A 27,839-nucleotide genomic window follows, 5' to 3' on the forward strand; every position below is an offset into this window, starting at 1 on the left:
CGTCCCCATTTGATGGATCCGAGGGTAGCCTGGTTTCAGCCAGAACAGCTCGGACCTGCCAACATTTTGTGGATGCAAATTTGGGAAACGACGCAGGGGCTGAGGAATCTGTTCTTTAATAATAACTGTGCGGCGGCAGCGGCGACGGCAGCAACGAGTGTGGGCAGCGAGACCATGTTGAGAGAGAGGAGCAGCCAGGGAGGAGGGGACTTTGGCGTTCAGAGGGATTTCCTCCCACTCGAGCCCAGCGCAAATAACAGCAACTTCCCAGCCAGCCCAGGAGAAGGTGGCTGCCGGAAGGGCTACCCCGACAACAGCAATAGGACCAGTGGCACGGGCAACAAGAGGAAACGGGACAACAAGGCAAGCACTTTCGGGTTAAACTACAGCCTCTTGTCTGGAAGTGGCCATTACAACGGAACTCCCTGGAAAAGCCGAAACTACAGCGAGGGAGTCTTGGGGTAAGATTTCTTACTTGCTTGCTTTCTTTTCCTGTAAAGGTAGTTTCAGATGGTCCTTTTCCTGCTCGGTGAACGCTAATTCTGGTGCTGGTCATGTCGCAAAGGAGTTCTCAAATCGTGCTTTAAAGACAGCTCAGTCGATGCCCTCATTTATAATGCAGCCAATTCAGTGGATGTCAAAGATTGCCCACGTGTTAAAGTGGTGCTGTCTTAATGAAAATGTGATTGGAAAAGTTTATGTTTTGGGCTGTTGAGGAAAGAATCATGCATTGTTTTTGTTTTGTAGTGCCTGTCAAGTCATATATTTGGTGCATTTTATCACTCCACGATGTGTGAGCAATAGAAGGAAAGTTTAGCCATTTTGTAAGACTGCCTGTTTAAGATCATTAACTATGCCCATCAGTCAGTGTCATGTAATACAGAGTCCATTTTGTTTAATTGCATAAGAAACAGATTTATATATGAAATGTCCACATCAATCTCTTGTCCCATTTCAGCTGACACTTGGAATGAGTGAAATTTTAAAATATATTAATTGTTCATTAGTTGACTTTTACACTGTGATGTATGGTTTTTGGGTCTAAATGACATTTAAATTTGTGCATCAAATTTTAGTGTTTTCATTTAACATCTCAACAGAAATGTATTTAGTTTACTTTCATTGGGCATCATTAAAGTACAGAATTGTTAAATAAAATCAGAGAATCTCTACACTGTAGACAGAGACCATACAGTGCATCAAGTCTGCACCAACCACCTGAACCCCCCTCATGCTACAACCCTGGACACAATGGGGCAATTTAGTTGCGCCGGTCCACTGAACCATCTTTGGACTGTGGGAGAAAATGGGAGCACCTGGCAGAAACTCATGTAGACACAGGGAGAATTTGGAAACTCCACCAAGATAGTCACCCAGGCTGAAATTGAACCTGGATTCCTGGCACAGTGCTAACCGCTGTGCTGCCATGCTGCACTTCAAAAAAACTTGCTACTTTGCTTCTGTATTTTAGAATGTCTACTTTCACTTTGAAACATTACTCTAAATGATGGCAGTAGTTTTAAAATGATTGATACATCATGCTTGCATTGAAAAAAAGGGTTTTCCCCTCAAAAATTGAAAGCAAGTGTGCATAGTGAATTTCAGTCTACCCACGTGGTTTCCACATGTTTCTTGAAGTTCATATGGGTAAATCTGATAGCTGCATATATAAATTTTGGAATGAGTGGCAGTTTGGAAAGAACCTTCTCAGGTGAAGTTAATACTTCAAAACGGCTGCTGTAGCAAAACCTGTATCTATCTTTTTGTCAATTTGAAAATGTGACTATTATGGTTAAATGCACATTTTAATGTCACCTGCTTCATGATTAATTTGTTTTACGACTGCATGTTTTCTTATCTTGAACTCTTCAGATTCGCAGCAAGAAATGAAAGATTGATTGTTTTCCCTCTTTCTGATTTCCAAGTAAATGACTGACTCTGATATTAATGAGGATATGACAAAGTGTTTTGGTTCATGTGATAAATATGCCATTGAATGTGTCATAAATCATGGGATCTTTCTGATCTATGTGTGCTGAGACTAGTGAACTGAACCAGTTGTGGTTGGGGTGTACAGTGAGCCATAGAATCTCAGGATGAGCTTGGCATAATGAGAATGTTCACCTGTTGTGTGTCTGTTCTATGCAAGAGAAAAATGTCTAGTCCCACTCATCTGTCTTTTTCCCTGTAGTTCTGCACTTCTTTGTGTTTATTGCTTATTATCCAATTCCTTTTTGAAAGCTATGATGGAATCTGCACTCAGGCAGTGCATTCCTTATCCTAAGCACTCACTAAATAAAAAAGTATTCTCTTGTGTTGCCTTTTGATTCCTTTGACACTCATCTTAAATTGGTTCTCAATCCTCCCGTCAATAGGAACAGTTTCTTCCGCTCAACTCTGTCCAGGTCTCTTTTTGAGTATGTTTATCAAATTTCATTTAAACTTTCCGCCTCCAAGACCACCAGCCTTGGCTTCTACAATCTCCATGTAACTGAAGTCCCTGATCACTGAGTATGTTTGCATACATCTTTTTGTCTCTAATGCCTTCACTTCATTCCCAAGTATGGTGTTGAGAATTGGATACAATATCCCAGTTGAGGCCAAAACCGTGCTTTTGTAAAAGTTTATTTTATTTTCCTGTCTTCTATTCTGTATGCCTCTAGTTATAAAACTGATTCCCACATATCTTAAAACCAGCATTCACAACTTGTTCTACTGCTATCAATAGATTTGTGCACATATACCTTTGGACCTCTCTGTTCCTGCACTACTTTTAGCAATATTCTTTATTTATTCTATATTATCTCCTTTTTTTTTCCTTTCAATCTATATCACTGTAGATTGTGGTGTACCAATCAACCTGAAAATAAAGCAACCCAGTTTTGCAGGCCCAAAAATAATGTTTTTTTTACATACTTGGCATATGAGTCCATCCCACAGCCACACACACATGCACCCTCCACTGCTGCCAAATCTTCTTGACTATTATGTACTATATTCACATTTATACTCTACCTCAATTTTTCACCTCACAGACACATGTTTTACTTGCCATATAACTGGGCACAAGGGATTGATCATACAATATAGGCTGTGTTGCAGGATTTGTGGAAATGTAAGATATGTTGACCAAGCAGGCCCATATGGCAAATCCCTCAAAGGGAAATAAGGCTTTCAACGAAATAACAGGGTGGACTAGCCATTCGGATACAGAATTGGCTTGAAGTTAGAAGACAGAGGGTGGCGGAGGGTTGCTTTTCAGACCGGAGGCCTGTGACCAGTGGTGTGCTACAATGATCAGTGCTGGGTCTGTTGCTTTTCATCGTTTTTGTATAAAGGATTTGGATGTGAACATGGGAGGTATAGTTAGTAAATTTGTAGATGATGCCAAAATTGGAGGTATAGTGAACAGCGAAGGCTACCTTAGAGTGCAACGGGATCTTGATCAGATGAGCCAATGGGCTGGCAGATGGAGTTTAATTTAGATAAATGTGAGGTGCTGCATTTTGGAAAGACCAATCCGAGCAGGACCTGTACACTTAATGATAAGATCCTGCGGAGTGTTGCTGAACAGAGATGTTGGAATGAGATTCATAGTTCCTTGAAAGTGTAGTCACAAGTAGATAGGATAGTGAAGAAGGCGTTTGGTATGCTTTCCTTTATTGGTCAGAGTATTGATTTAAAGGAACTGGGAGGTCATGTTGCAGTTGTACATGACATTGGTTCGGCCACTTTTGGAATATTGAGAGATTCTGGACTCCTTCCAATCAGCAGGATGTTGTGAAACTTGAAAGGGTTCAGAAAAGATTTACAAAGATATTGCCAGGGTTGGAGGATTTGAGCTATAGGGAGAGACTGTTTTCTCCCTACAAGTTGGGGCTGTTTTCCCTGGAGTATCGAGGCTGAGGGGTGACCTTTTTATAGAGGTTTATAAAATCAGGAGGGGCATGGATAGGGTGAATAGAGAAGGTCTTTCCTTGGGTTGGGGAATCCAGAACTAGAGGGCGTAGGTTTAGGGTAAGAGGGGAAAGATTTAAAAGAAATGTAAGGGGCAACATTTTCACACAAGAGTGTGGTGCATGTATAGAATGAGCTGCCAGAGGATGTGGTGGAGACTTGTACAATTAGTATTTCGGAGGCATCTGGATGCGTAAATGAATAGGAAGGGATTTGGGCCATGTGCTGGAAATTGGGACTAGATTAGGTTAGCATATCTTTTCAGCATGGACGAGTTGGACTGAAGGGTCTGTTTCTGTGCTGTACAGCTCCGACTCTAAATGAAGTGTGCAGTTGGATTCAAGCTAAGGGTTATACATTTGCTCATGTCAAATGTACTACATCAAGGCAATAAAAGTGGAACACTGGTGTGAGCAAAGAAGAAGCAGTAATCCTACCTAAAACAAGATATCCAAGACCACGGCTTCCCATTGGGGTCACCAACTGAAATGTTTGGGTGATGAGCTCCAAAGCAACATGGCCTTTTTAGCTCCTTTGCAGTTTAAAAAAATAATGGATATGACTTAACTGACTAATCCTCCAGGTTTGATTGCTTTGTTGAAATGTAGATGTTTTCTACTTAAACTCTGGACCATGCAGCAGCAGCAATTAACCCAGGATTGAATGCACCATGTGTACAGCGACTGGTTATTGACCTGGGCTTGATGAACATGCTTAGGGATGATCCTTGAAAATTGTCAGAATGTTTTTGCAATCATAATTTAAAAAACTTTATTCATGGAATGTGGTCATCACTGGGTAGGCTAGCATTTATTGCACCATCCCTAATTGCTCAAAGGGCAGTTAAGAGTCAACCTCATTACTGTCGATATAGAGTAACCTGTAGGCCAGAGCAGGTATGGTGGTGGTTTCCTTCCTATAGCTCAAATGAGCTTTGCAAAAATCAACAATGGTTTCATGGTCATCATTCAACTTTTAATTTAAAAATTTTTTAAATTGAAATTAATTCCACTATCTGCCATGGCACGATTCAAACCTAGTTTCCAAAACATTACTTGGGTTTCTGGATTAACAGTCTAATGATAACATCATGAGGCCATTGCTTCCCCCGTGTGTATGTATGCTCTTAATTCCAACAAGATTTCGGAGCAAAGCTAGATGGTGTACCTGAAACAAAAATGTATTAGATTAGATTACTTACAGTGTGGAAACAGGCCCTTCGGCCCAACAAGTCCACACTGCCCCGCCGAAGCGCAACCCATCCATACCTAACACTACGGGCAATTTAGCATGGCCAATTCACCTGACCTGCACATCTTTGGACTGTGGGAGGAAACCGGAGCACCCGGAGGAAACCCACGCAGACACTGGGAGAACGTGCAAACTCCACACAGTCAGTCGCCTGAGGCGGGAAGTGAACCCGGGTCTCTAGCGCTGTGAGGCAGCAGTATTAACCACCGTGCCACTGTGCCGCCCACAATGTATTGCGTTTCAGGAGAAGGTAAAATTGTTCGGGTTACTAAAAGACCTCTGCCAAACTCTCCGGCAATTCACCGTCAGATAGCAATAAAAATGAGTACTTTTTACACCGTTGTATCAGCCACATAGATAACCATTGGCTTTTTCTTTCTGCACAGCCACTGTATTATGTCAGGGTTTGAAAACCATTAAAATGAAACTACAGGACGCAAGATGAGCGTTAGTGATTCTAACCTACGTGACTGACAGAATGAAGTTAAAACCTATTATAACTTTCAAATGCAAGACCTTGCTGAAAATCAAGTACCTTGCTAAAGTTTTGATGTAAGATTAAATGAGAATGGAATTAAGATGTAGATCAATTATGTCTGAATAGGAATCCCAATTGCCTACATAAATCTTTGTGGACACTGTTCAGGTCCAATATAACTGATGAGGTGAAGAGGACTCTGTAAAGAAATTACATTCAAATTGCAGTTATGCAGGAATGCTATCATCGAAAGGTCAACAGTTTGGATGTGTTCCTCAATAAGCCGTACACTGATCATATTTTGTAGAATGGAATAAATGGGTATTTAATGGAAAAAAGAATCTTCGAAAAGAGCACAAATATGTGTACTTGGGGTTTTGACATCAAGTTGGGCGCTGCTATTGCCGTATAAACTGTCAGTGGATTATTCAGAAACTTAATTAGTTGGATGGTGAGAAAGATGATTTTTTTCTTTGTAGAAGAATGTTTCTGAAACCAAAACATTACAACTGCTCCAGAAGAAGAACCTTTATGATTAAGTCATCGTCAGAGTAAAACTGAATTCCATAAACTATTGGATGCTGAAGACAATTTAATTTGACAGCGTTTTACAGGGAATTTGATCCTCTCATTATGATTAAAGGTATCTTTATGGGATTAATATATTGAATAAACAGTGCAACGTTAGTATTATGAATTTTTAAATTTCAAAATAGCAACCACCATGCCCGCGTCGATTCAGATTTTATATCCGTCTGTCCCTGTTGTAGAGTTTTCAAAGGTTAACTAAAACACTGACATCTGCAGTAAATTTCAGCTCCCACATGTCTAACCATTCCACCAGCCCTTCTATGTTATCTTGAGGCTTAAAAGACTTTCCCTGTACACAGTTCTAAGTTTATTGCCAGCTGAAATGTTGAAATTATACCTTACGTATGCACTGAAATTCATCAAGACAAGTGATGGTACTAATACCGATTCCTGGGGAATGTTGCTACAAACCTTCCTCCATGCCAGGAAACATCATTCCTCACTACTTTCTGTCACACAGCCAACTTTGTATCTGTTCATTCTGCCACTGTCATTTCTGTTATATGGGCTTTAACTTTGTGTCAACTTAACTTGGTTGGTTACTCTTTTAATCTTTGATCTGAAGGCTGTGAGCTCAAGCCTCATGCTAAGAATTTGATATTGCTGTAACCTTCTGACTATACTTCAGAGATTGCTCTTTAGACTATTGTTCGAGGTCAGAATTACATATAACAGCAATTTTGATTTGCTGATTCTCCTTGATCTCTCCACTGTTTCCTTCATAGTTGTCAAGTCCATTCTCGCTCTCTCTCAAAAAGTATCTTCTTTTCCAGTCCATCTGTCTGGTAGTGTTTTCTCATATTGCAGAGCAAAATGAAATAATAAAGTTACATCAAATCTAGTGTCGTCTTTGCCAGGTGATTCGGACATTGTTGAATTTCCTTGCTTTATATGTGGTATCTCCTTGTAACGCTAACTGAAATGCAAATACGTGTTTTCAGTTTGCAGCTGCATACTGACAAACTCTCTGCTTCCATAATTCTTGACATTTTTTTCATTTACCTGTTCAACTTTCAAACCTGAGCCATCTTGCAAGTAAATATTGTTAATGATGTAAGAATTCTGTTTTATTGTAGCAAATAATTTTCCATCTCCTATCTTGACTGTCATATTTCCTGATTTTACTTTTCTTTCTAAGTCTAAATATGCCAAGCATGGTCATGCCACTCAGCCATAACCTCCTTTTCCATGTTCAGTTAGTGACAGGAATACCACCTTCCATTCCTTTTCCAGGAATCACTAGCTTCTGATGCCTCTTTTCCAATCCAGGTTTTACTGGTTTCTTTAACTCAAGTTAATTGAAAATTACTTTTAACTTTCCTTTTTTAATTTAGTGTATTATGATTCATTATACAATATTTCAGTAATCTCATTTCTGTTACTCCCTTTCCCATCCCACTGTATCTGTACCTTTTTCAATTAGCTACACTACTAGAAATGACAGGTTGGAGCTCAGCTTAACATCTCATTTGAAAAGAAACCATACAATTAATGCAGCCCTGCTTTGGTACTACACTGGAGTGACAGCTTAAGTCTTTGAAACCACAATCTTCTGAACTAGCAAGTGATCATTTTAGCAACTGACCACTATTCATATTTCAGTTGTTAGGTTTATCTCAAATGGAGAATCAAGCTGGAAGGTCATGTCTTTCTAATTTGTCTGCTTGTACGTGCATGATTTTGTTTTTTGTATTTCTTTTTGCATATTTCAGTTGGCTGAAAGCATGAAACTAGAGTATGACTCTCAACTTTCCATTAGATATATAATTTCGAAAGTCAAAATTTCAGATGTTTGCTTGCAGAATTCAGCCAGGATTCTGCTTTTACTGTCCCTATTACACCCCCAGACAAAGCACAGTCAATTATCTACAGATGATTGGAAGCATTTGAAATGTGTTCACCACAAATAATTTGGGACAAGAGAAAATTGGCATCTTGGAAAATGTTGAGACTCTCAGTTGTAGGTAATGTTTGTATTTTAAGTTGGAAAATAGGAAAACATAACCATGCATGTTTTATTGATATGTATTGGTACAAAGTTGAAGTCCTCAGTAGGTTTAAAGTTCGTAGTGTTTGGCCTTGAAGCGGTTAGCCTGCAGATTAGAAGCAGTGCATGAAAAGTTTCTGTTGCCTCAGTTATGCTCTGTCAAATGATCGGTTGTGATTTGTTTTCTGACATCTGGGTTAGTTTGAAGATCTAATATTTTCATGGAAGTTCAGTGATCAGATGGTTGATAATTTTTGGCACTTGTTAAGGCTATAATCAGTTTTTGCTTGAACCTTAAATGTGGCTGATTACTAAAGAAATATTGCTTATCTTGGTGCAGGTCAATTTTTAACTTTTGAGCATTTGCTATGGCTCAATAACTGAAGAAACAAGTGCCTAACTGCTGGTGCATGTTGAGTTTTGCTAAAATGTCAGGGTTCATTGTACTTAAAACCCTCGATCACATTTTGAAAATCTTGAGCATTTTTGATTTGTGTTCTTGGCTCTCTTTTAGAATGGACTCTATATTGTTATGCAATGTTCCATTTGAAGAGTAATTAGCAACTATTTCTTTCACTCCAAGAAACAAGTATTCACTTTTTTGCAAAAACTGCTGTTCCTGCAAATCAGATATGGAAATGCCCATGATCCAACCATTTTTCTGATTGGAACGCAATGTCGAGAGAAATTTTGCAGGGAAATTGATATTAAAGTTAAATCTTTGTATTAAGTAATAACTAAAGGAAACTTTGCCCTTTTCAGTCACTGAATACACTGAGAGGTTTATGCAACAGTATATATACTTTGGTTTGTCTTCATGCAAGTTGTAGTGCTTCCCTCTTTAACAAATGTTTTAATTTGCAGTACGTTGGGGTGTGTGATTCCTGGGTCAGTCATGTCCTGCTGAAATAAATGGCAGGACCTTTATTATCACTTTCAATTTGCCAGCCAGGTTCTTGGTGTGGCATTGGGGGGAGCGATGTTGGCATTGTTCTTGTCTCATCAAGACAGTTGTAATTTTTCTACCTGATATCTCAGCTTAACGCATTTTGATTAAATTCTCAAGTTTGTGATTATTTAAGTTGTGAGACAAGCTTAATTCTGTCCACAAATGCTGCCAGACCTGCTGAGTTTCTCCAGCAATTTATTTTTGTTTCAGATTTTCACCGTTTGCAGTTTTATTGTTTTAATTGCATAACTGGTGCTCAATAGAAATTGCTGTCATGGTGACACTTATTTTTAAGAAATGCATTGACTATTAATAGAAAGCACCTTGGCTTACACTCTCTCAATGTAGGTAAATCTGCATCTTGTGTCTGCTTGCATAATAAGCACTTGCCACACTTGAGTAACCAAGGATGCAAGGCATTCACTAAGACCAAAACAAAATCGCATTGATTTTCACCATGCCATTTTACTAACAATTGTATTGATTACATTCATTTTGCAAATCAAATATGCTTAGCCATATGGTTAGCAAGGCTGCTTCTTTGAGAACTGCAATAGTGGAGAGCATTCCATCAATTTCTTGCCTTGTGCTTTGCGATCAAGATTCCCTGCCTCGAACCTCATCTTGTGGCCACAGAATTTATAATGACTAGTTCAGACAAGGTTTTGGTCAAGGATGTTAATAATAAGGGATTCAGTAATTGGCATGCCATTTCAAATCAACGCAAGATTTTGTGAGAGATAATCATTGCCTGACATGTGATCCATAGTGGTCACTTGCTTTTTGTTAGCCCAAGCCTGAATGTTGTGCAGTTCTTCCTACACATGGGCTTCAGATCTGAGTTGTCACAAATAATCAGAAAAAAAATCATTTCTAGCATTTCTTTTTATGATGGAAAGAGGTTCTTGATGAAGTCGCTGAACTTGGTTGGACCTAAGACATTCCCACAGGGATTCTTCAGAGTAATGTCTTGAAACTCAGATCACTGCTTCCTACAGTTACAACCTTCTTTCTTATGCTAGGTATGACTTTAACCAGTGGAGACTTCTCACTCCAATTCTTAGTGATTGCTGTTTTCATCAAACTCGTTGGTGCTACACTTGGGTCAGTTGCTATCTTGATGTAATGGGGGATCACTCTTAAATCACCTCTAGAATTCAGCTTTTTTGAAAAAAATGACATTATAAATCCTGGATTTGAGTAGCCCTGGTGAAATGCATTTGATAGCACTTCAAATGACATGTTCCATCACTTTGCTATAAACTCGAGCAGACTAATGAAGTGGTAACTTGTCAGATTAGGTTTATCTTGCTTGTGGATGTGATAAATCTGAGCAACTTTCCACTGTCAGTTAGATAGCTGTCTTGTAACAGTGTATTACAATGGCTAATTCTGAAGCACAAGTCTGCATGTCCATAATGGTAGGATGTGAGGAGTCCATCTATGCTCCAGCCAGGCAATTTTGAAACTGATGATCAGAGCTTCTGAAATTTTTTGCCTGGCTTCTCTTAGTCTTTGTTACATTTCACCCATGACTGTTGATTTGTCTTTTGTCAAAGCTGTTTATTCCCTTAATATTCACCTTTTCTGTTTATATCGTCTAATATAGCCGCCTCCTCCACTACCGTGTCTGTATAACCTCCCTTTTTTTTGTGAAGGCAGATGGAAAATTAATTAAGATTCATGGCCCTTTCCTTTTTCAACTTCACCCTGCACTTTCTACACTTTGCTAAGCTTTGTATCACTTGTAAGCTTTCCTATTTTCCCTTAATCTTGATACACTCTTTGATATTTAGTAATGACCTAGCTGTGATTTTATGGGGAAATATTTGGTCTAGGTTCTCTTTGCCTCCCACTACTTTGACATTGGTTTACCTTTTAAATTCTGTTCTACTTTTTGCCAAATGATATTTCTGCAAAGTAAAATTAACTTCCCCAATTTAAACCACTTCACTTTTGATCTAACATTGTACTTTTCCCTAACCACACCAAATGTAACCAAATTATGATCACCACCAAGAAAATGCTCTCACACTAATACATCTTCTACCATCCAAACTTCATTTTCTGAAATCTGATCCAGACAGGGTTCAACATATACTGGGATGGTGGGAAGATTTTCTTTTACAACCCCAAAAAACATCACAAAATTCTCGTTGACACAGACCTTGTATTTGCATCTCATCATTAGCTGGACCCACTTATTTGTAGGCCATTTCCCATTCTCCTCTCTTCCCTGAGAAATGAAACAACACCTTGACATGAACGTCAGACCAATTATCTGGCAGCAGCAGCAGTTTGCCACTTGCTTGTCTTGACCTAGGTGTAACTCTATCTGCTTCATAACATCCCTGAATACTTCACCCGAGGTCCACACAGAAGAAAGAAAAATTAGAGTGTACATGGGTTTACAAGTTACTATTGCTCTGACCTCAACATGGCAAAAGTGAATGGACAAGAATGGCACAGCAATTTTCAAGGCTATGCACTCTACGGATAATTTGTGATCACTAGGTTATAGCAAGGGCTAAATCAAAACTGGGAAAGGTTCGAAAGGTTATCAGAGCCACTGAGCAGCAGCGCAAAAGGGGACATGCAATATTATTCTCTCCAGTCATCTTCTCAAGTGGAACCTACAAGGTTTTCAGTCCAAAGTCAGTTGTACAATAACAATAGGGGGTCAGTTCGAACAGTTAGCTGGATGGCTGGTTTGTAATACAGAGTAATGCCAATCAACGAAGTGTCTGCACTTTGAGGTTAGCATGAAGGACTCTCCTTCTCAACCTCTGTCCTCCCCTGAGGTGTGATGACCCTCAGGTTAAACCACCACCAATCATCTCTCTCTGAGAGATCTGCCTTATAGTCTGGTAAGACTATGGCAACTTTACCGTTACCATTTATGGTGGTACGGTGGCTCTGGTTAGCACTGCTGCCTCACAACACCAGGGTCCCAGGTTCGATTCTAGCCTCAGGCGACTGTCTGCATGGGTTTCCTCCGGATGCTCTGGTTTCCTCCCACAGTCCAAAGATGTGCAGGCTAGGTGAATTGGCCATGCTAAATTGCCCGTAGTGTTAGGTGCGTTAGTCAGAGGGAAATGGGACTGGGTGTGATGCTGTTCGGAGAGTCGGTGTGGACTTGAAGGGCCTGTTTCCACACTGTAGGGAACCTAATCGAAATGGAGTAAAAATGCTTTGAATGTGAGACCACTCAAGACCACAATCTGACATCAAATTGCACTTCATCGACAAGTAACGCAGTCTAAGAATGTACAGAACAGATTACAGCTGCAAACAATTATGACCTATACATTGTTCACACTCATTGTCTCTGTCGTGTTAACTAAGCAAACATGATCAGACAAGATTTGGAGATGCCAGTGTTGGACTGGGGTGCACAAAGTTAAAAATCACACAACACCAGGTTATAGTCCAACAGGTTTAATTGGAAGCTCACTAGCTTTCGGAGTGACGCTCCTTCATCAGGTGATAGTGGAGGGCTCGATCGTAACAGAATTTATAGCAAAAATTTACTGTATGATGTAACTGAAATTATACTTTGAAAAATTGATTGTCTGTTAAGTCTTTCATCTGTTAGAATACAGTGATAGTTTCACTTCTTTCATGTGTAAATCACAAAACCTTTTTTTAAAAGTTGCATTCTCAGGTTAGCTGTTAACAATGGTGATAGCTAGACAATATGTTGAAGGTGTTGGCCCCCTGTGTTCTCTGTCAATGCCATGATGTTTAGATTGATTCTAATCTAAAAAGTGAGATAGCAGAGTTTTACATGAATTCATGCAGTTTTTGAGCAAAGTACAATGTAACTCTGCAAGTACAAATTCACCCCACAAAATGTGTGTGTGTGTCTGTGTGTGTGTGTGTGTGTGGTGCAAGGGTGCTCACCTGTAATGTGACATGAACCCAAGGGAGGCCCTCCCAATGGGTACCGAACTTAGCTATCAGCCTCTGCTCGGCCACTTTTCTCTGCTGCCTGTCCCGAAGTCCACCTTGGAGGATGGTCACCCGAAGGTCCGAGGCTGAATATCCTGGACCACTGAAGTGTTCCCCAACTAGGAAGGAACCCTCCTGTCTGTTGATTGTTGTACAATCTGACACGTCTTGCAGCATCCACCGTGACAAGGTTGTATGGAGTTGTCCTGAGAGCCGGGCAGTTTGCTACGAACAATGATCTGTTTGAGGTTTGGCGGTTGTTTAAAGGCAAGTAGTGGAGGTGTGGGGAAGGTCTTGGTGAGGTGCTCATCCTCATTGGTAATGTGTTACAGGTCACGAAGAACATGGTGTAATTTTTCAGCTCCTGGGAAGTACTGAAGGGTACCCTGTCAGCTGCAGCATGTGTCTGTCTTCTGAGGAAGTCATTACGGTTCCTTGCTGTGGCACATCGGAACTGGCGGTCAATGAGTTGAGCATCGTACCCCGTTCTTGAGGGCATCCTTGAGTACTTCCAGGTGTCCGAGATATTCCTCCTCATCTGAGCAGATCCGGTGTATGCGTAGGGCTTGTCCATAGGGAATGGCTGTTTTAATATGTTTTGGGTGGAAGCCGGAGAAGTGTAGCATTGTGAGGTTGACAGTGGGTTTGCGGTAGAGTGTAGTGCTAAGGTGTCCTTCCTTGATGGAAACGCACATGTCCAAGAATGAGACAGATAGTCGAGAGTAGTCCATGGTGAGTTTGATGGTGGGATGAAACTTGTTGATTGTCACTGTGTAGTTTCATCATGGCATAGACCGCGAACACAGGGGGCCAACACCTTCAACATATTGTTACCACCATTGTTAACAGCTAACCCAAGAATGCAACTTTTTAAAAAAAAGGGTTTTGTGATTTACACATGAAAGAAGTGAAACTATCACTGTATTCTAACAGATGAAAGGCTTAACAGACAATCAATTTTTCAATGTGTAATTTCAATTACATCACACTGTAAATTTTTGCTATAAATTCTGTTACGAACGAGCCCTCCACTATCACCTGATGAAGGAGCATCTCTCCAAAAGCTAGTGTGCTTCCAATTAAACCTGTTGGACTATAACCTGGTATTGTGTGATTTTTAACTATGATCAGACAAGGTAACCTAAAAGCGTGACCTGAGCTTGGCATTCCTGAAACTTTCCACAACTCTAACTGGACACCAGTGCTTCAGAGCTGCCATATATGCACACTGAATTATAAGTGGAAGTAATTAATGTAGGAGGGAACCTTTTTTTGGAGGTGAGGGTTTGTCATGTTGGCTTACCATGGAGGAGTAAAATCCTGCAGGTATGTAAGTTTGTCTGTGCAGCTTATTTTTTTTTGGAAATATATTTATTAGCAAATTTTTTTAACTTTACAAATAAAATTTTTGAAAAATATCAGTATAATAAAAAGAAAAAAAACACAAATTACAATACAACTACTCTCTGCTAACTATTAACCTACCCTATAATACAAAACAAACCCTATCACTGTGCAAAACAACTTCAATAAATAAATAAATAAGTAAATAACTAATAGATCAAAGAAAAGCAAAAAAAAACACAACACAGAACAGCTAAGCTTGGTGTAAAGCTCCCAAGCAAAGGAATGGGAGCATTATTTATTTATACACACACACACGTATTAACTCAGGAGACCCCTTCCAGGGCCCAGGGCTTTACAAATGTAACCATCCTGGTTAAACAAACGCTTTAGTTAAGATAGCTGACAAATCTATATCCAAATAACTCTAGTAGGGCTGCCATGTCCTACAAAAATGATCGGTTAAGTGGTGCACGTTTGTAAAAAAAAAAAAGTCCAAGGGAATGTGCTCCATAATTAATTTCTGCCATCCCAGCAAGCCCGGCGGGTTCTTAGACACCCAGTTCATCAGAGTATTCTTCCGTGCACAGTATGCAAGAATATCAAATAGTTTCTTTCCATGCCCGTCTCCAGATGGTTAATTTGGTAGACCTAAGAGGAGAAATATCGTGTCTACTTTGACTTCAGTCCTCAATACCTTCCCTATCTCTGCTGCCACAGCGCTCCAATAAACACTGAGCCTGAGGCATGTCCAGAAGCAATGGGTAAGAGTACCTACATTAATTTTACATTTGGGGCACACTGAAGATGCCCCTTTTTTAAACTTTGCCAGACGGTCTGGTGCCAGATGAGCCCTGTGCAGAACTTGTAACTGCATAGCGCATGTCCTGTCACAGACTGAGATCTTTTGAACATTCTCCCATGTTTCAGAAGAGATCTCCACTCCTAGCTCTTGCTCCCAGACCTAACACAATCGATTAATATCCTGCCAGGCGATAGAGGGCTCTAACCAAAAGGGTGCTTCTGGAACGTAGCAACAATCTCTCTGTATAGGGCTTAGTGAGAAGGGTAGTTTTCTTCTGGATAAAATCCCTAACCTGAAAAAAAACAGAAAAGGTCTCTGCTGGGCAACTCATATTTGTGGCTCAGTTGCTCAAAAGACATCCTAACCTTCCCCTCAAACTAGTCTCCCAAACTGGAAACTCCTCTCGCTATCCATAGTTTGAACCCTGAGTCCATCATCCCTGGTCGGAACCCTGGCATGCCAACTGTAGGTGTCAGTGACGAAGTCTTAGATAAGCAACCAACTCTCTGACACATCGCCCTCCACACCTTGACTGTACTAATGACAATGGGGTTCCGGCAGTGGTCCATAACTGTCCTCAACTTATCCATGAACAATAGGTTAATAAGAGGGCGCTTTGCCGGGGAGGCCTTGATATCCAGCTGTTCGTTACCTGCACAATCCCAGACAAAGGACAGCATGGAACTCAATTGATACCTCCTGATGTCTGGGAAATCAACTCCTCCCCCTCCTTGAGGCAACTACAATTTACTAAGTTCGAGGGGCCGTCCACGATGCCAGACCATGGAACCAAACTATCCCATAAGCTTCCGCAGCGTTGACCTAGGAAACATAATAGGGAGCATACGCATGGGATAAAGCAAACTCGGAACCGCATACGTTTTGATAAGGTTGAATACCTTTGATCATCTTATGGACACTTGACAACCACCTTATTGGGAAGCTTCCAGGACACAGCATGTTGATGGTGTTACATGATGCTTTATTTGATGTGAGGACTCAGAGATACTTTGGGTGAAATCATACTCTTGCTAAAATTGCCCACAGATTTTCTGCTAAAACATCTGACCTGCGCATCATGGTTGGAACCTTTGTGATTTTCCTTCAAATATAAAAACAGCATTGAAACCGGAGCAATTATGACATCATTAGCAAGCTCAATAAGAACAAATCTCCAGCAGCTGCTTGATCCCACCAGAGGGAGAAATTGCAGATGAAGATTCCTCAAGGAAGTGGCAGAGAATGACGCAACCTCAAAACTACAGGCCTTTCCACAACTGTGCAGTTGCAATTAAGGATGTTGCAGGTTGTCACCACCAAACTATCATCTACAGGAGCAGTTCTTGCACTCAGAAGGACTGAGTGACTATCAGGGCATCAAGGGTGCAGCTGCCCTGAAGTTTTATACTAGTGGCTCAGTTTTAAGGTGCAAGTGGGGACTTGTGACATCTCCTCCAATCCTCAATCCACAAATGCAACAGTTAATTTCTCCAGATCACAATTGTTTTTTTCCTTTAATATCATTGATGACAGATCTTTGTGGTCTATGCTAGAATCATGGAAGCTGCCATTACTGCTACATTTGTCTCCTTCCACAGCCTTGGACCGTATAGAAATGGCTTCTGCGAGACTAAAGCTACCCACTTTAAACATGGATGATGACATGTTTGTAAAAATGTTTTGACTGAAGAAGTGCAAAGCTGGCTATATTTCCACCAGTGTCCCGTGGAACATACCATAAGCATGCTTAAGATGAAGTTTTGCTGCCTTGACCACACTAATGGAGGTTGCAGTATAACCCAGAACCCACATCGTTGTGGTATGCTGTCCCCATCACAACTGGAGCTGACAAAGCTAGGGATGTCACAAGTGTAGAATCTTCAATCTTTTGAGGAGGATGATCAAAACATTGACCTGGAGTGACATCCAAGACAGCATGATAAAGAAATAAGTCGAATGCAAGAAGCCAGAGAAAGCCTAATTGAAAACAACTTCCAGATGAATGAGCTGTGTTTGAACTCCTTTCACTGCTTAACATTTCAGCTGCAAATATGGTAAGCAGCTCCTGTTTATTGCAAATGACACAGGAACTGGATATTTTTAAAATGCTTCATGTTTTTATGTTTGATATCTTAGGTATTTTCAAGTGAAATACCCAACGTGTTACAGATTGTACTGACCATTAGGGAGAAAGCAATAGTCAGTAAGACACAACTAATATCATATGCTACGGTTAGATAGCTCTTGACATTTTGTCAACATCTGAAGCCTCCTAATATGCAGTAGATTGAGAGGAACTTTCAGGCAGCTTGTTTTCACCTTCTTCTTTCATTGATTAAGCTTTAATATTAGAATAGGCATCGACTGCTAAGTTGCCCTGAAATAGCACGGCCTCCTGTAGGCACTGCTGAATTTGAGAGAAGCAGCTCTTAGATCAGCTTTATTTCCATGCATTTTGAGGGAGAATGGGCATGTGAACTCTTCCAGCCTTGAATGGCAGTGTGCTCCCTTAAAGCAGATAGATCAGAAGAACATTGTAGAGATGTGTGGAATTCTCACTGATTCCATGCTTTCACTCCTATGGTAGATGTATGTGCAATGGTGAGTGCAGGGCGGGCCCAATCGTGGTCCCTGAATATCATGTTTAGCCTCTGTGTAATATCCACATTAAAGTGCAGTGCTTTGGCTGTAGTAATCCATGTCATCTGTGTGCATCCAAATCTGCATCCAAGAAGTCAACTGGTTGTGAAGATTGACCAATGCTTAGTCATTACAATGTTTTTCATCTTTGGGATTTCTGAAGAGGCTTCTCCTTTTGCATGGGTACAACTTTGCTAGATCTAACACCACCATAAACAGAGTGCAAGTGCATATATATGTTTTTAAAAAGTGCAAGATCATTTACAATTATGTCAGCCGTACTATCCACATGCTTTTGGGTTTTTGTCTTCCATTCTGTCCCACTATGTATAATTGCAATCCTGACATCTGCAGTTTGGGGCAAAAGGACCTTGTAATTTGTAGTTTGTTCTCTTGACACTGAAGACTTGGACGGTCATCTCTAATGTGCTTAGGTCAAGAGAGCTGTGACTGCTCATGAGTTTTCTGCCTAGATACAGGCACACTCCCTCCATTGGAACTTAATATTTTGTCGTGCGGGCAGGCTGAGGTGACAGGCACCTTTTTCATGGTCCTATGTATGGCTCCTCCTCCTTAGTGAAGGGGCACTTGGAGGGGATTGAGGTCCTCTTTTCCCCCTCTCTTCTTGCTAATGATGCCGAGCACCAAAAGTGATTGATAGGTCCCTTTTTGCAACAAGCAGATAAAGACTGGTCACCAGCCACTCCATTGAGACAGCTAGATGAACAAATGCTAGAGTTGTCATGATTCTCATAATGTTTATGGCTTCTTCCATTCTTTTGATCCAGTTTACTGACTTCCTTTAACAAACCTGCCTACAGTTTGTGCCTGTCTGGGCATTTTGATTAAGACGTTCACGACATCTTTTCCCAGGGTCTGAACAGGTGCCTGGTCTCTGGTAGTCCTGAGTGCCAGAGAATTGCAGTGTTTCTTCCTCGGCCTGCTGCAAAGCCACGTCAGTGTTGATAGAAAATATGCTGAAGTGTTGGAGGATATTGGTGAAAGCCTTGCAGATGCATCCTCTAAAGGTTGATGGATTCCACCTCACAGGTGGAGTGGAACGAAGAGTCTTTATCTTCTACCTCCTTCAGGTTCTGTGTTCACTGATAGCACTAAGAGAAAAGAAGGAATTAGTTGCATGAGAAAGATAAATGTTTATGTAGGATAAGCATGCATTAACATTGATGGTAATGGAAAAAGTGTGTTTTAGCAATATGGAATAAAGCATCGGGATTGTTTGGTGATTCAGATCTCTGTATCCTCATGTGTGTCTACTTGTGGCTAGCTCTGGCACTTATGTCATTTATATTGTGAGAGCCTTATGTCTACCATCCCACTCTGCTGGTCCTGGACCCTTGTGCCAAGTGTAGATCACTTTTTTTATTATTTCCGGAGACAAAAGGAAATGACTGAGTACGATGGGAGTAGGTGGGACAGGCGATTGTGATAATGCAGGAACAGAAGAGATAGTGAGGTGTGCCCCGTGAGTGTGGGAATTGCAAAAGGCAGAAATGGTTCATAATTTTTCAAGAATGAGATAGGGAAGAGCCTTTTTAAGTGGTGAGGAGGCTTGGAAGTAGTGGTAGTTGGTGTCTGTAAGCCTTGGTGAGAGACGAATGCAATGGCACAGTTAGACTGTGATGGCCCAGCAAATGCCTAGCTGAAGATCATGTCTTGTTTGCTGCACTATTTTTTACCTTGCACACTGCACTGACCTGCGTCACTAGTTGTATTCTTGTTGCCTGGCATTCTTTTGATTGAACAGAATAAGGTGCTGCCTTCCCTCCACAACTCCACTATTCACCCGCACCTCCAGGAGCTAACCCCACTTTCTGGGACATGACTTGAATGTAGCGGCTAAAGCATCTTAGTTTGAGATGTAGTTCCTGGCCTGCAGCATCTGAGTCAGGTACAGCTTTAAATATTGCGTCAGCAACATGAATGTGAGAAGGTCCTGGCAGCAGTGACTACTTCCATCTCTCTGGCCATGCAGATACAGGAGCTGATCTTAGATTAATAATTAAACAGGCGAAGAATAGAAGGTTTTGTGAGAAAAATCGCTTTGAGCCATGAATCGCTATCAGAAATTACTTGGGGTGAAGACTGGAAATGTCAGACCAATACATCTGTACCATCTTTGATATTGATGTTATCTTAACCAAAGGAAATTCTTAGAAACGAAAACATAATGTAATCACAACAAACAGTACATTACAGAATAAAGGAAATTGAGCTATGTGCCAGTAACGACTGAAAAACTTTTTTTTTTTTGTTTATTTTCTAGCCTTCATTTTATCTGTGTTCCATATTCCGTAATGCTTCAAAACCCATTTCCAGTTTGGAGGGAATCCTGAGGGACAGGATTTATGTGTATTTGGAAAGGCATGAACTGATTAGGGATAGTCAACATGGCATTGTGTGTGGGAAATCATGTCTCACAAACATGATTGAGTTTTTTGAAGAAGTAACAAAGAAGATTGATGAAGGCAGAGCGGTAGATGTGATCTATGTGGACTTCAGTAAGGCTTGTGACAAGGCTCCCCATGGGAGACTGATTAGCAAGGTTGGATCTCACGGAATGCAGGGAGAGCTAGCCATTTGGATACATAATTGGCTCAAAGGTAGAAGACAGAGGGTGGTGATGGAGGGTTGTTTATCAGACTGTAGGCCTGTGACCAGTGGAGTGCCACAAGGATCAGTGCTGGGTCCACTACTTTTCATAATTTATAGAAATGATTGGGAAGCAAGCATAAGAGGTACAGTTATTAAGTTTGCAGATGACACCAAAATTAGAGGTGTAGTGCACAGCGAAGAAGGTTACCTCAGATTACAATGAGATCTTGATCAGATGGGCCAATGAGCAGATAGAGTTTAATTTAGGTAAATGCGAGGTGCTGCATTTTGGGAAAGCAAATCTTAGGAGGATGTATACATTTTTAATGGTAAGGTCCTTGGGAGTGTTGCTGAACAAAGAGACCTGGGAGTGCAGGTTAATAGCTCCTTGAAAGTGGAATCGCAGGAAGATAGGATAATGAAGCGTTTGGTATGCTTTCTTTTATTGGTCAGAGTATTGAGTACAGGAGTTGGGAGGTCATGTTTTGGCTGTACAGGACATTGGTTAGGCCACTATTGGAATATTGCAACATTTAAAAGGCATCTGGATGGGTATATGAATAGGAAGGGTTTGGAAGGATATGGGCCAGGTGCTAGCAGATGGGGCTAAATTGGGTTGGGATATCTGATCGGCATGGGCGAGTTGGACCGAAGGGTCTGTTTCCGTGCTCTACATCTCTTTGACTCTGACCATAAGAAATAGGAGTGGAAGTAAGGCCATTCGGCCCATCGAGTCCACTCTGTTATTCAATCATGGCTGATGGGCATTTCAATACCACTTAACCGCACTCTCCCCGTATCCCTGAATTCCTTGCGAGATTAAGAATTTATCAATTTCTGCCTTGAAGACATTTAACATCCCGGCCTCCACTGCACTCCATGGCAATGAATTCCATAGCCCCACCACTCTCTGGCTGGAGAAATGTGTCCTTATTTCTGTTCTAAATTGACTCCCCCTAATTCTAAGGCTGTGCCCATGGGTCCTACTATCCCTGCCTGACAGAAATCATTTCCCAGCGTCCACCCTTTCTAAGCCATGAACTATCTTGTAAGTTTCTATTAGATCTCCCCTCAATCTTCTAAACTCTAATGTTGGAAACATCTTCTCCACATCTTCTCTATCCAGGGCTCTCAGTCTTCTGTATATTTGTGAGATTCCCCCCCCATCCTTCTAAACTCCAAGTACAGGCCCAGCGTCCTCAACTGCTCCTCATGTGACAAGCCAGTCTCAGCAGTACATTTCTGCTCTTGTATTCTGGCCATCAAGAAATGAATGCCAACGTTGCATTTGCCTTCCTAATTGCCAACTGAGTTGCAAAATGTGGTGCTTGAAAAACACAGCAGACCAGGCAGCATCTGAGGAGCAGGAAAATCGATGTTTCAGGCATAAGCCCTTATTCGGGAATCCTGAAGAAGGGCTTATGCCCGAAATGTCGATTCTCCTGTTCTTCGGATGCTGCCTGGCCTGCTGTGTTTTTCCAGCACCACATTTTTCAACTATGGTCTCCAGCATCTGCAGTCCTCACCTTTCTCCTAATTGGCAACTGAGCCTGTATGACCACCTCAACAGAATTCTGAACTAGGGCTTTGTACTTCAGATTTCCAAAGCTTTTCCCATACAGAAAATAGTCTACACCTCTCTTCTTCTTACCAAAGTGCAAAATCTCCCACTTTCCCACATTTTATTCCACCTGCCACGTCTTTGCCCACAGTCCTTCTGCAGCCTCCCTCATTCCCCCTCAACACTCTGACTCTCCATCTTTCTCCGTTCTCCGCAAACCTAGCGATACAATTCACAATACCTTTGTCCAGATCGTTAATGTATATAGAATGAATAGTTGTAGTCCCAACACTGACCCCTGCAGAACTCTAATAGTCCCTGGCTGCCATCCTGAAAAAGACCCCTTTACCTCTATTCTTTGCCTTCTGCCAGTCCGTCAATTCTCTGCCCATGCCAGTATCTTGCCCCTAACACCATAGGCCCTTAACTTATTTAGCAACTTCCTGTGTGGCACCTTGTCAAAGGCCTGGAGTACAGGAGTTGGGAAGTCATGTTGAGGTTTTACAAGATATTGTCGAGGCCTCTTTTGGAATACAGTCCAGTTCTGGTAAACCAGTTATAGGAAGGATATTAATCAGCTGGAAACAGTTCAGTAAAGTTTTTTACCAGGATGTTGCCGGATGTAGAAGGCTGAAGTTTTTGAGGTTGGGACTTTTTTTTGTTCACTGGAATGTAGGAGGTTAAGAGACTATCTTTATGGAAGTTTATAAAATAAAGAGGGGTCTGAATAGAGTTAATGGTAGTTGCCTTTTCCCTAGGGGCACATGAAGGTGAGAGGAGAGAAATTTAAAAAAATGACACAAGGGGCAAATTTTTTTACAGTGTGGTTTGAGTGTGGGAGTGAACTTCTTGAAGTGGTGGATGGGAGTACAATTACAAAATTTAAAAGATGTGGATAACTGCACAGATAGGAAAGGTTTGAAGGGATATGGTCCAAGGCAGGTAGGATTAGTTTAGTTTGGGATTATGTTTCGGCATGGATTAGTTGGACAGAAGGGACTCTGTGTCCACTCTTTATTGTCTAACTTGTTTGTTACATCAGAATTCAAACAGATCCACGAGATGAAGCTGTGCTGACTCAATCCTATTTTACCATGCACTTCCAAGTCCTCTGCAATCTCCTCCTTTTAATAATGGACTCTCAAATCTTACTCATAGACTAGGCCAGGCTAACTGACCTATAATTTCCTGCCATCTGCCTCCCTTCTTGAACAAGGATGTTACATTAACTGTTTTCCAGTTCTCTGGGAGATCTGAAAGATCAATTCCTGAAAGATCATCACCAATGCCTTCACAATCTCCTCCGCTATCTCCTTCATAATTCTGATGTGTAGACCATCTTTAGATCTTTTCAGCTTCATCAGCACCTCCCCCACTCCTCTTTTTCTCTAAATGTCTGTCTTTGTGACTCTATTTCTGTCTTTGTCTATCTCTCTGTTCCCACTCTGTATCCCCACCCATTTTTCTGTTGTCTTCCCCTCTCCTCCTCCCATCTCTCCATTGATCTATTGACTATCTCAGCATGTACAAGATATTCAGTCTTTGAAAAGTTTTTAAAAATGTCATGGCTTCACTATTCAATGCCTCATTCCACTGAGACTAAGATCAGCCCATTTGATCAATCGCATTATACATTTATACCCGTCACTATTGACACCTTGTGGCAGCAGTGTGTACCATCTACAATATTTTCAGCAAGTCCCCCAGGCTCCTTTGAAAGCATCTTCCAAACTTGTGATCTTTACCACTTTACAAGTGGAGGCATAGAATGATCTCCTGCAGTTCCTACCCACAATCTGCCATCATCCTGACTTGGAACTGTGGTGCCGTTTCTGCAATCTCACCTGGGTCAAAATCCTGGAACTTCATCCCTAACTGCACAATGGGTGAGCACACACCACAATGACTTTAACAGTTTAAAAAGGCAACTTATCACCATGTTCATTAAAGAAATCGGCAATAGGCAGAAAATGATGGCCTCCCCATCCCAAAAACAAATTTTATGTAAACTTAGAGGGGGAACGAGTGGAGCAGATTTAATTGTAATTCAGACAACTTAACATCATGAGAAATTATTTTTAAAATACTTGAGGTGCACTATTAGTAGCAATTGTTGACTAATCCATGCCTTTTTGAAAGAATGGAGGTTTGTTAAAGGAAAGTTATTTCTGACTAAAATGGATGAATGCTTTGAGGAAGCAATGAGAAAATAGTTCATTTGTAGTCTGCATGGAATTTTAGCTTTTTAAAGTTTCAGCACAGCCTCCCTGCTTTCATATTCTGTATCTTATCTAACAGAGACAGTTACCAAGGTTGTAGGCTGGACAAAACCGTAAGCTCATAGGATCTAAACTTGGTCAGTGGGGGGAACAAAGGCCAAAGGGAGATTGGTGTTTTATTTCTACACAGGGCCCACAGGACTTAGCTTTTTACAATATATTTAACTTTTTAAATGATTGATATGCAAGAGATGTGAAGCTTGTAGGTGATCTTAATAGGTGTTATTGGGAATAAGGTTGTAGATTTGATTTTGATTTAATTGTAGTCACGTGAGCAGTGAAGAGTGAAGTACAGTGAAAAGCTTTGTTTGCGAGCAGTACCGGCAGATCATAGGGTGCTTAGACAGAGTGAGGCGTACAGATTACATTCTACAGAGGAGCGCGAAGCAAAATCAACATAAAGATCATCAATCTTTATTTGAAGTTAGAGTCTATTCATTGGTCTAATGACAGCAGGAAGAAACTGTTCTTGAACTTGTTGGTATGTATAATTCAAGCTTCTGTATCTTCTGCCTGGTGGAAGTGGTGGTAGGAGAGCATTTAGTAGGAACGCATCAGCTGATTTTTCTGAGCATGGAAAAGGATAATGCACCTGGGGCGGGCAAGGAACTATATGATTAAATAGTAGAGGAGCAGAGGGACTTTGATTGCAATTCTGTAGACCTGGGAAGGTAGCACGATGGTTAAGAAGGCAGGTGGGATGTTTTCCTTTCTTAGATAACGTATAGAATATGGAAGCAGGGAGGCTGTGCTGGAACTTCTTTTTAAAAAATGCTCGCTACCACATTGAGAATTGTGTACCTTACTGGTGATTGCACCAGAGTGTTATTGAGATTTATTTTTCTTTCAAGGTGATGGGGGGGGGGGTTTGGAACTCGCTGCTTGAAAGGATCCTAGTGGCAGAAATACTAATTGCACTTAAAATTAATATTTTGATATGCACACTATAAGTATTGTGATTTGCAGAGTTCATTGAAATTGAGCTGGAAAGTGGCATTAGGCAGAATTGTTTATTGGTTGTCATGGACATAGTGGGCAGAATGACCTTTTTTGCCATAAAGATTCTCGGTTTAAGACATGAGCAACAAGTCTCTCTCCTCATCTAAGGTTATAGATGAGCAGTAGCCACTCTTGCTGAATATTTTTCTAACCTTGTGTGAAGGCTTGAGGAGAATTGTAAAAAGAACATGCAGAAATAGAGATCCAGGCAGATTTCTAATTGAATGATAGATTATGTATGAGGGTGGGACTTGATTCTGCTGGTACCCTGTTTTGCTTCTTAGGCAATCTCTTACAATCAAATTTGACTTATAAACCACCTGACCCAGAGGGAAACTGAAGTTTACAAACTTGATACACAATCTGCGCACACTACCTCACTAAACGAACCCCTCCATGTTGGTCAGTTTTTCAAACCAGGAACTGACCTTGTTTTTTTTAAACAGGCCAATAGCTTACATTTGTGACTCTTTATAGATTTAACAGTAGCCTGCTTTGGTGAAATCAATCCATGGTATGGCTGATGTCCTCAGAGAAGGAAGGAACAGTTAAAGTTCTAAATCATTTCTTGTTTAAAAGTGTCTGCACTCTCTTCTTAGTGCATGCCTATCCAAATGTAGGCTTTCAATTAAATATCTTTTATACAGAAAAACTGGCCAATTTCTGATTTATGTAATTCATGTAGATCCTCTGATTTAACCATTACTAGTTAAACAGTTAATCTAACAAGAATTCGGTAATGCCAAGGTCAATTTTTGGTTAGAAATATGATTTACTGATTTGCATCTAAATGTTTGTTCAGGTAGTATAGAATTTGAGTATTGTGAAAAGATGCATTTTGTCTGATAGTCATGAGCTTAATTTGTATGAATGCGAACATTTTTATACTGTATCAGAGTAGTATATTAATTGTTAGTATGTGGACTCTGATAGAAGCCTTGCTTTAGAAATTGCAGAAGTTAAATGATAGTTACCTGCCAACTTTCTTTGGTATTAATTTATGTAGGTTCACTCTGATCAAGACATTGCCCTGAGGATTGAACCAGAGAATGTTGTCGATGTTGTTTACTGTAATTGGAACAGGCACAAAGTGTGTACAAAGCAAGACTAATGACCCTATCTTACCCATGACTGGCTTTGTGTGACTTAAAATGGGCAAATGGTTGGGAAATTTGCTACAGACAGTTTTGAATAAGATTTCCACACATCTGCAAAGGCCACACAGGACTTGCCTGTTGATCACAATGTTGTGTCTATGTGCTGATTTGACATGGCTCACCTGTATGCCTTTGTATTACTTGAGGAACCCATGAATGTTTGCATTGCGACACTGTCATGGATCTGCTATCATTGCATGAATTGGTATTGGTTGAACTTATGAATTCAGTTTGCGCAGTGGAGTTCAGTTCTGGACACACAGCATGTATACCCAAATAGTTGTTGTTGCTGCTGTGTGTCCCCTCCAGGCCCTGCAGTTGCAAATATTTTGTTGAATTTTATGAGAAATGTGTCCTCGAGTGAATGATGCATAACATGCTATCCCTTGCATATTTCTGATGTTTGCGTGATATGATTTGCTATGGTTGATTTGCAATTACATGCAAAAATCCTGATGCGTTCTATATTGTGCTCAAATTCACCTTTCCAATTGTCCAATCAGATAATTCTCTGGTTGAGAACTCTGCCAGGTTTCTCTACTACTGGTTACTGCAAGCCCACGTTCATTAGGTAATAAACAACTTGGGATTCCTTCAATTACACTTGCTATAGAATTGATCTTATCAGCAACCTCATCAATAGGGTTACCATTGACCAGAAACTCAACTGGACTCAACACATAAATACAGTGGCTAAAAGAGTAGGTTAGAAGCTAGGAATACTGCAGCGAGTAACTCACTTTCTGCCTCATCAAAGCCTGTCCAATATCTACAAGACACAAGCCAGGAGTGTCATAGAACATTCCCCAACCTGACTGATTGGTTAGTGGGTCCAACAACACTCAAGAAGCTTGAAACCATCCAATTCAAAGTAGCCCGCTTGATTGACTCTACATCCACGATCAACCACTCTTTCCACTATCTTCTGGATCAGTGGTGCTGGAAGAGCACAGCAATTCAGGCAGCATCCGACGAGCAGCAAAAACCATGCTCAGTACACACTGCTGCTACTATCTGCAAGATGCACTGCAGAGATTAACCAAGATCCTTAGTACTTTCCAAACCAAGGACCATTTAAATCTAGAAGGGCAGCAGATACCATACGAACACCACCAATTGCCACTTTCCCTCCAATCCATTAACTGTCCTGACTTGGCAATATATCACCATTCCTTCATTGTTACTTCATCAAAATCCTGGAAATCCCTCTAAGGGTGTTGTGCAACTGTAGACATTCAAGAAGGCATTTCACTCCCACCTTGATAAGAGCAGTTGGG

At 40.8% G+C, this 27,839-nt stretch overlaps 1 protein-coding gene and 1 long non-coding RNA gene across 3 annotated transcripts in view; one reads left to right on the top strand and one right to left on the bottom strand.

Moving 5' to 3' along the window:
* LOC122558410 overlaps positions 1-597 on the bottom strand; it is a 22,211-nt gene extending 21,614 nt beyond the window's left edge. Inside the window, exon 1 of the long non-coding RNA XR_006314120.1 lies at positions 476-597. This is a non-coding gene — a long non-coding RNA (uncharacterized LOC122558410). The remainder of the gene's footprint in view (positions 1-475) is intronic.
* Positions 7-27,839, top strand: part of tent4b (terminal nucleotidyltransferase 4B) — a 90,967-nt gene continuing 63,134 nt past the window's right edge. For both annotated transcript variants that reach the window (XR_006314119.1, XM_043706948.1), the window contains exon 1: positions 7-461. Coding sequence is in view for 1 of the 2 variants with exons in the window: in XM_043706948.1 (XP_043562883.1) it covers positions 13-461 (449 nt within the window). In the remaining variant the exon portion in view is untranslated. The remainder of the gene's footprint in view (positions 462-27,839) is intronic.

This window comes from Chiloscyllium plagiosum, chromosome 17 (genome assembly GCF_004010195.1).
Source record: "Chiloscyllium plagiosum isolate BGI_BamShark_2017 chromosome 17, ASM401019v2, whole genome shotgun sequence".
NCBI classification, from domain to species: domain Eukaryota; kingdom Metazoa; phylum Chordata; class Chondrichthyes; order Orectolobiformes; family Hemiscylliidae; genus Chiloscyllium; species Chiloscyllium plagiosum.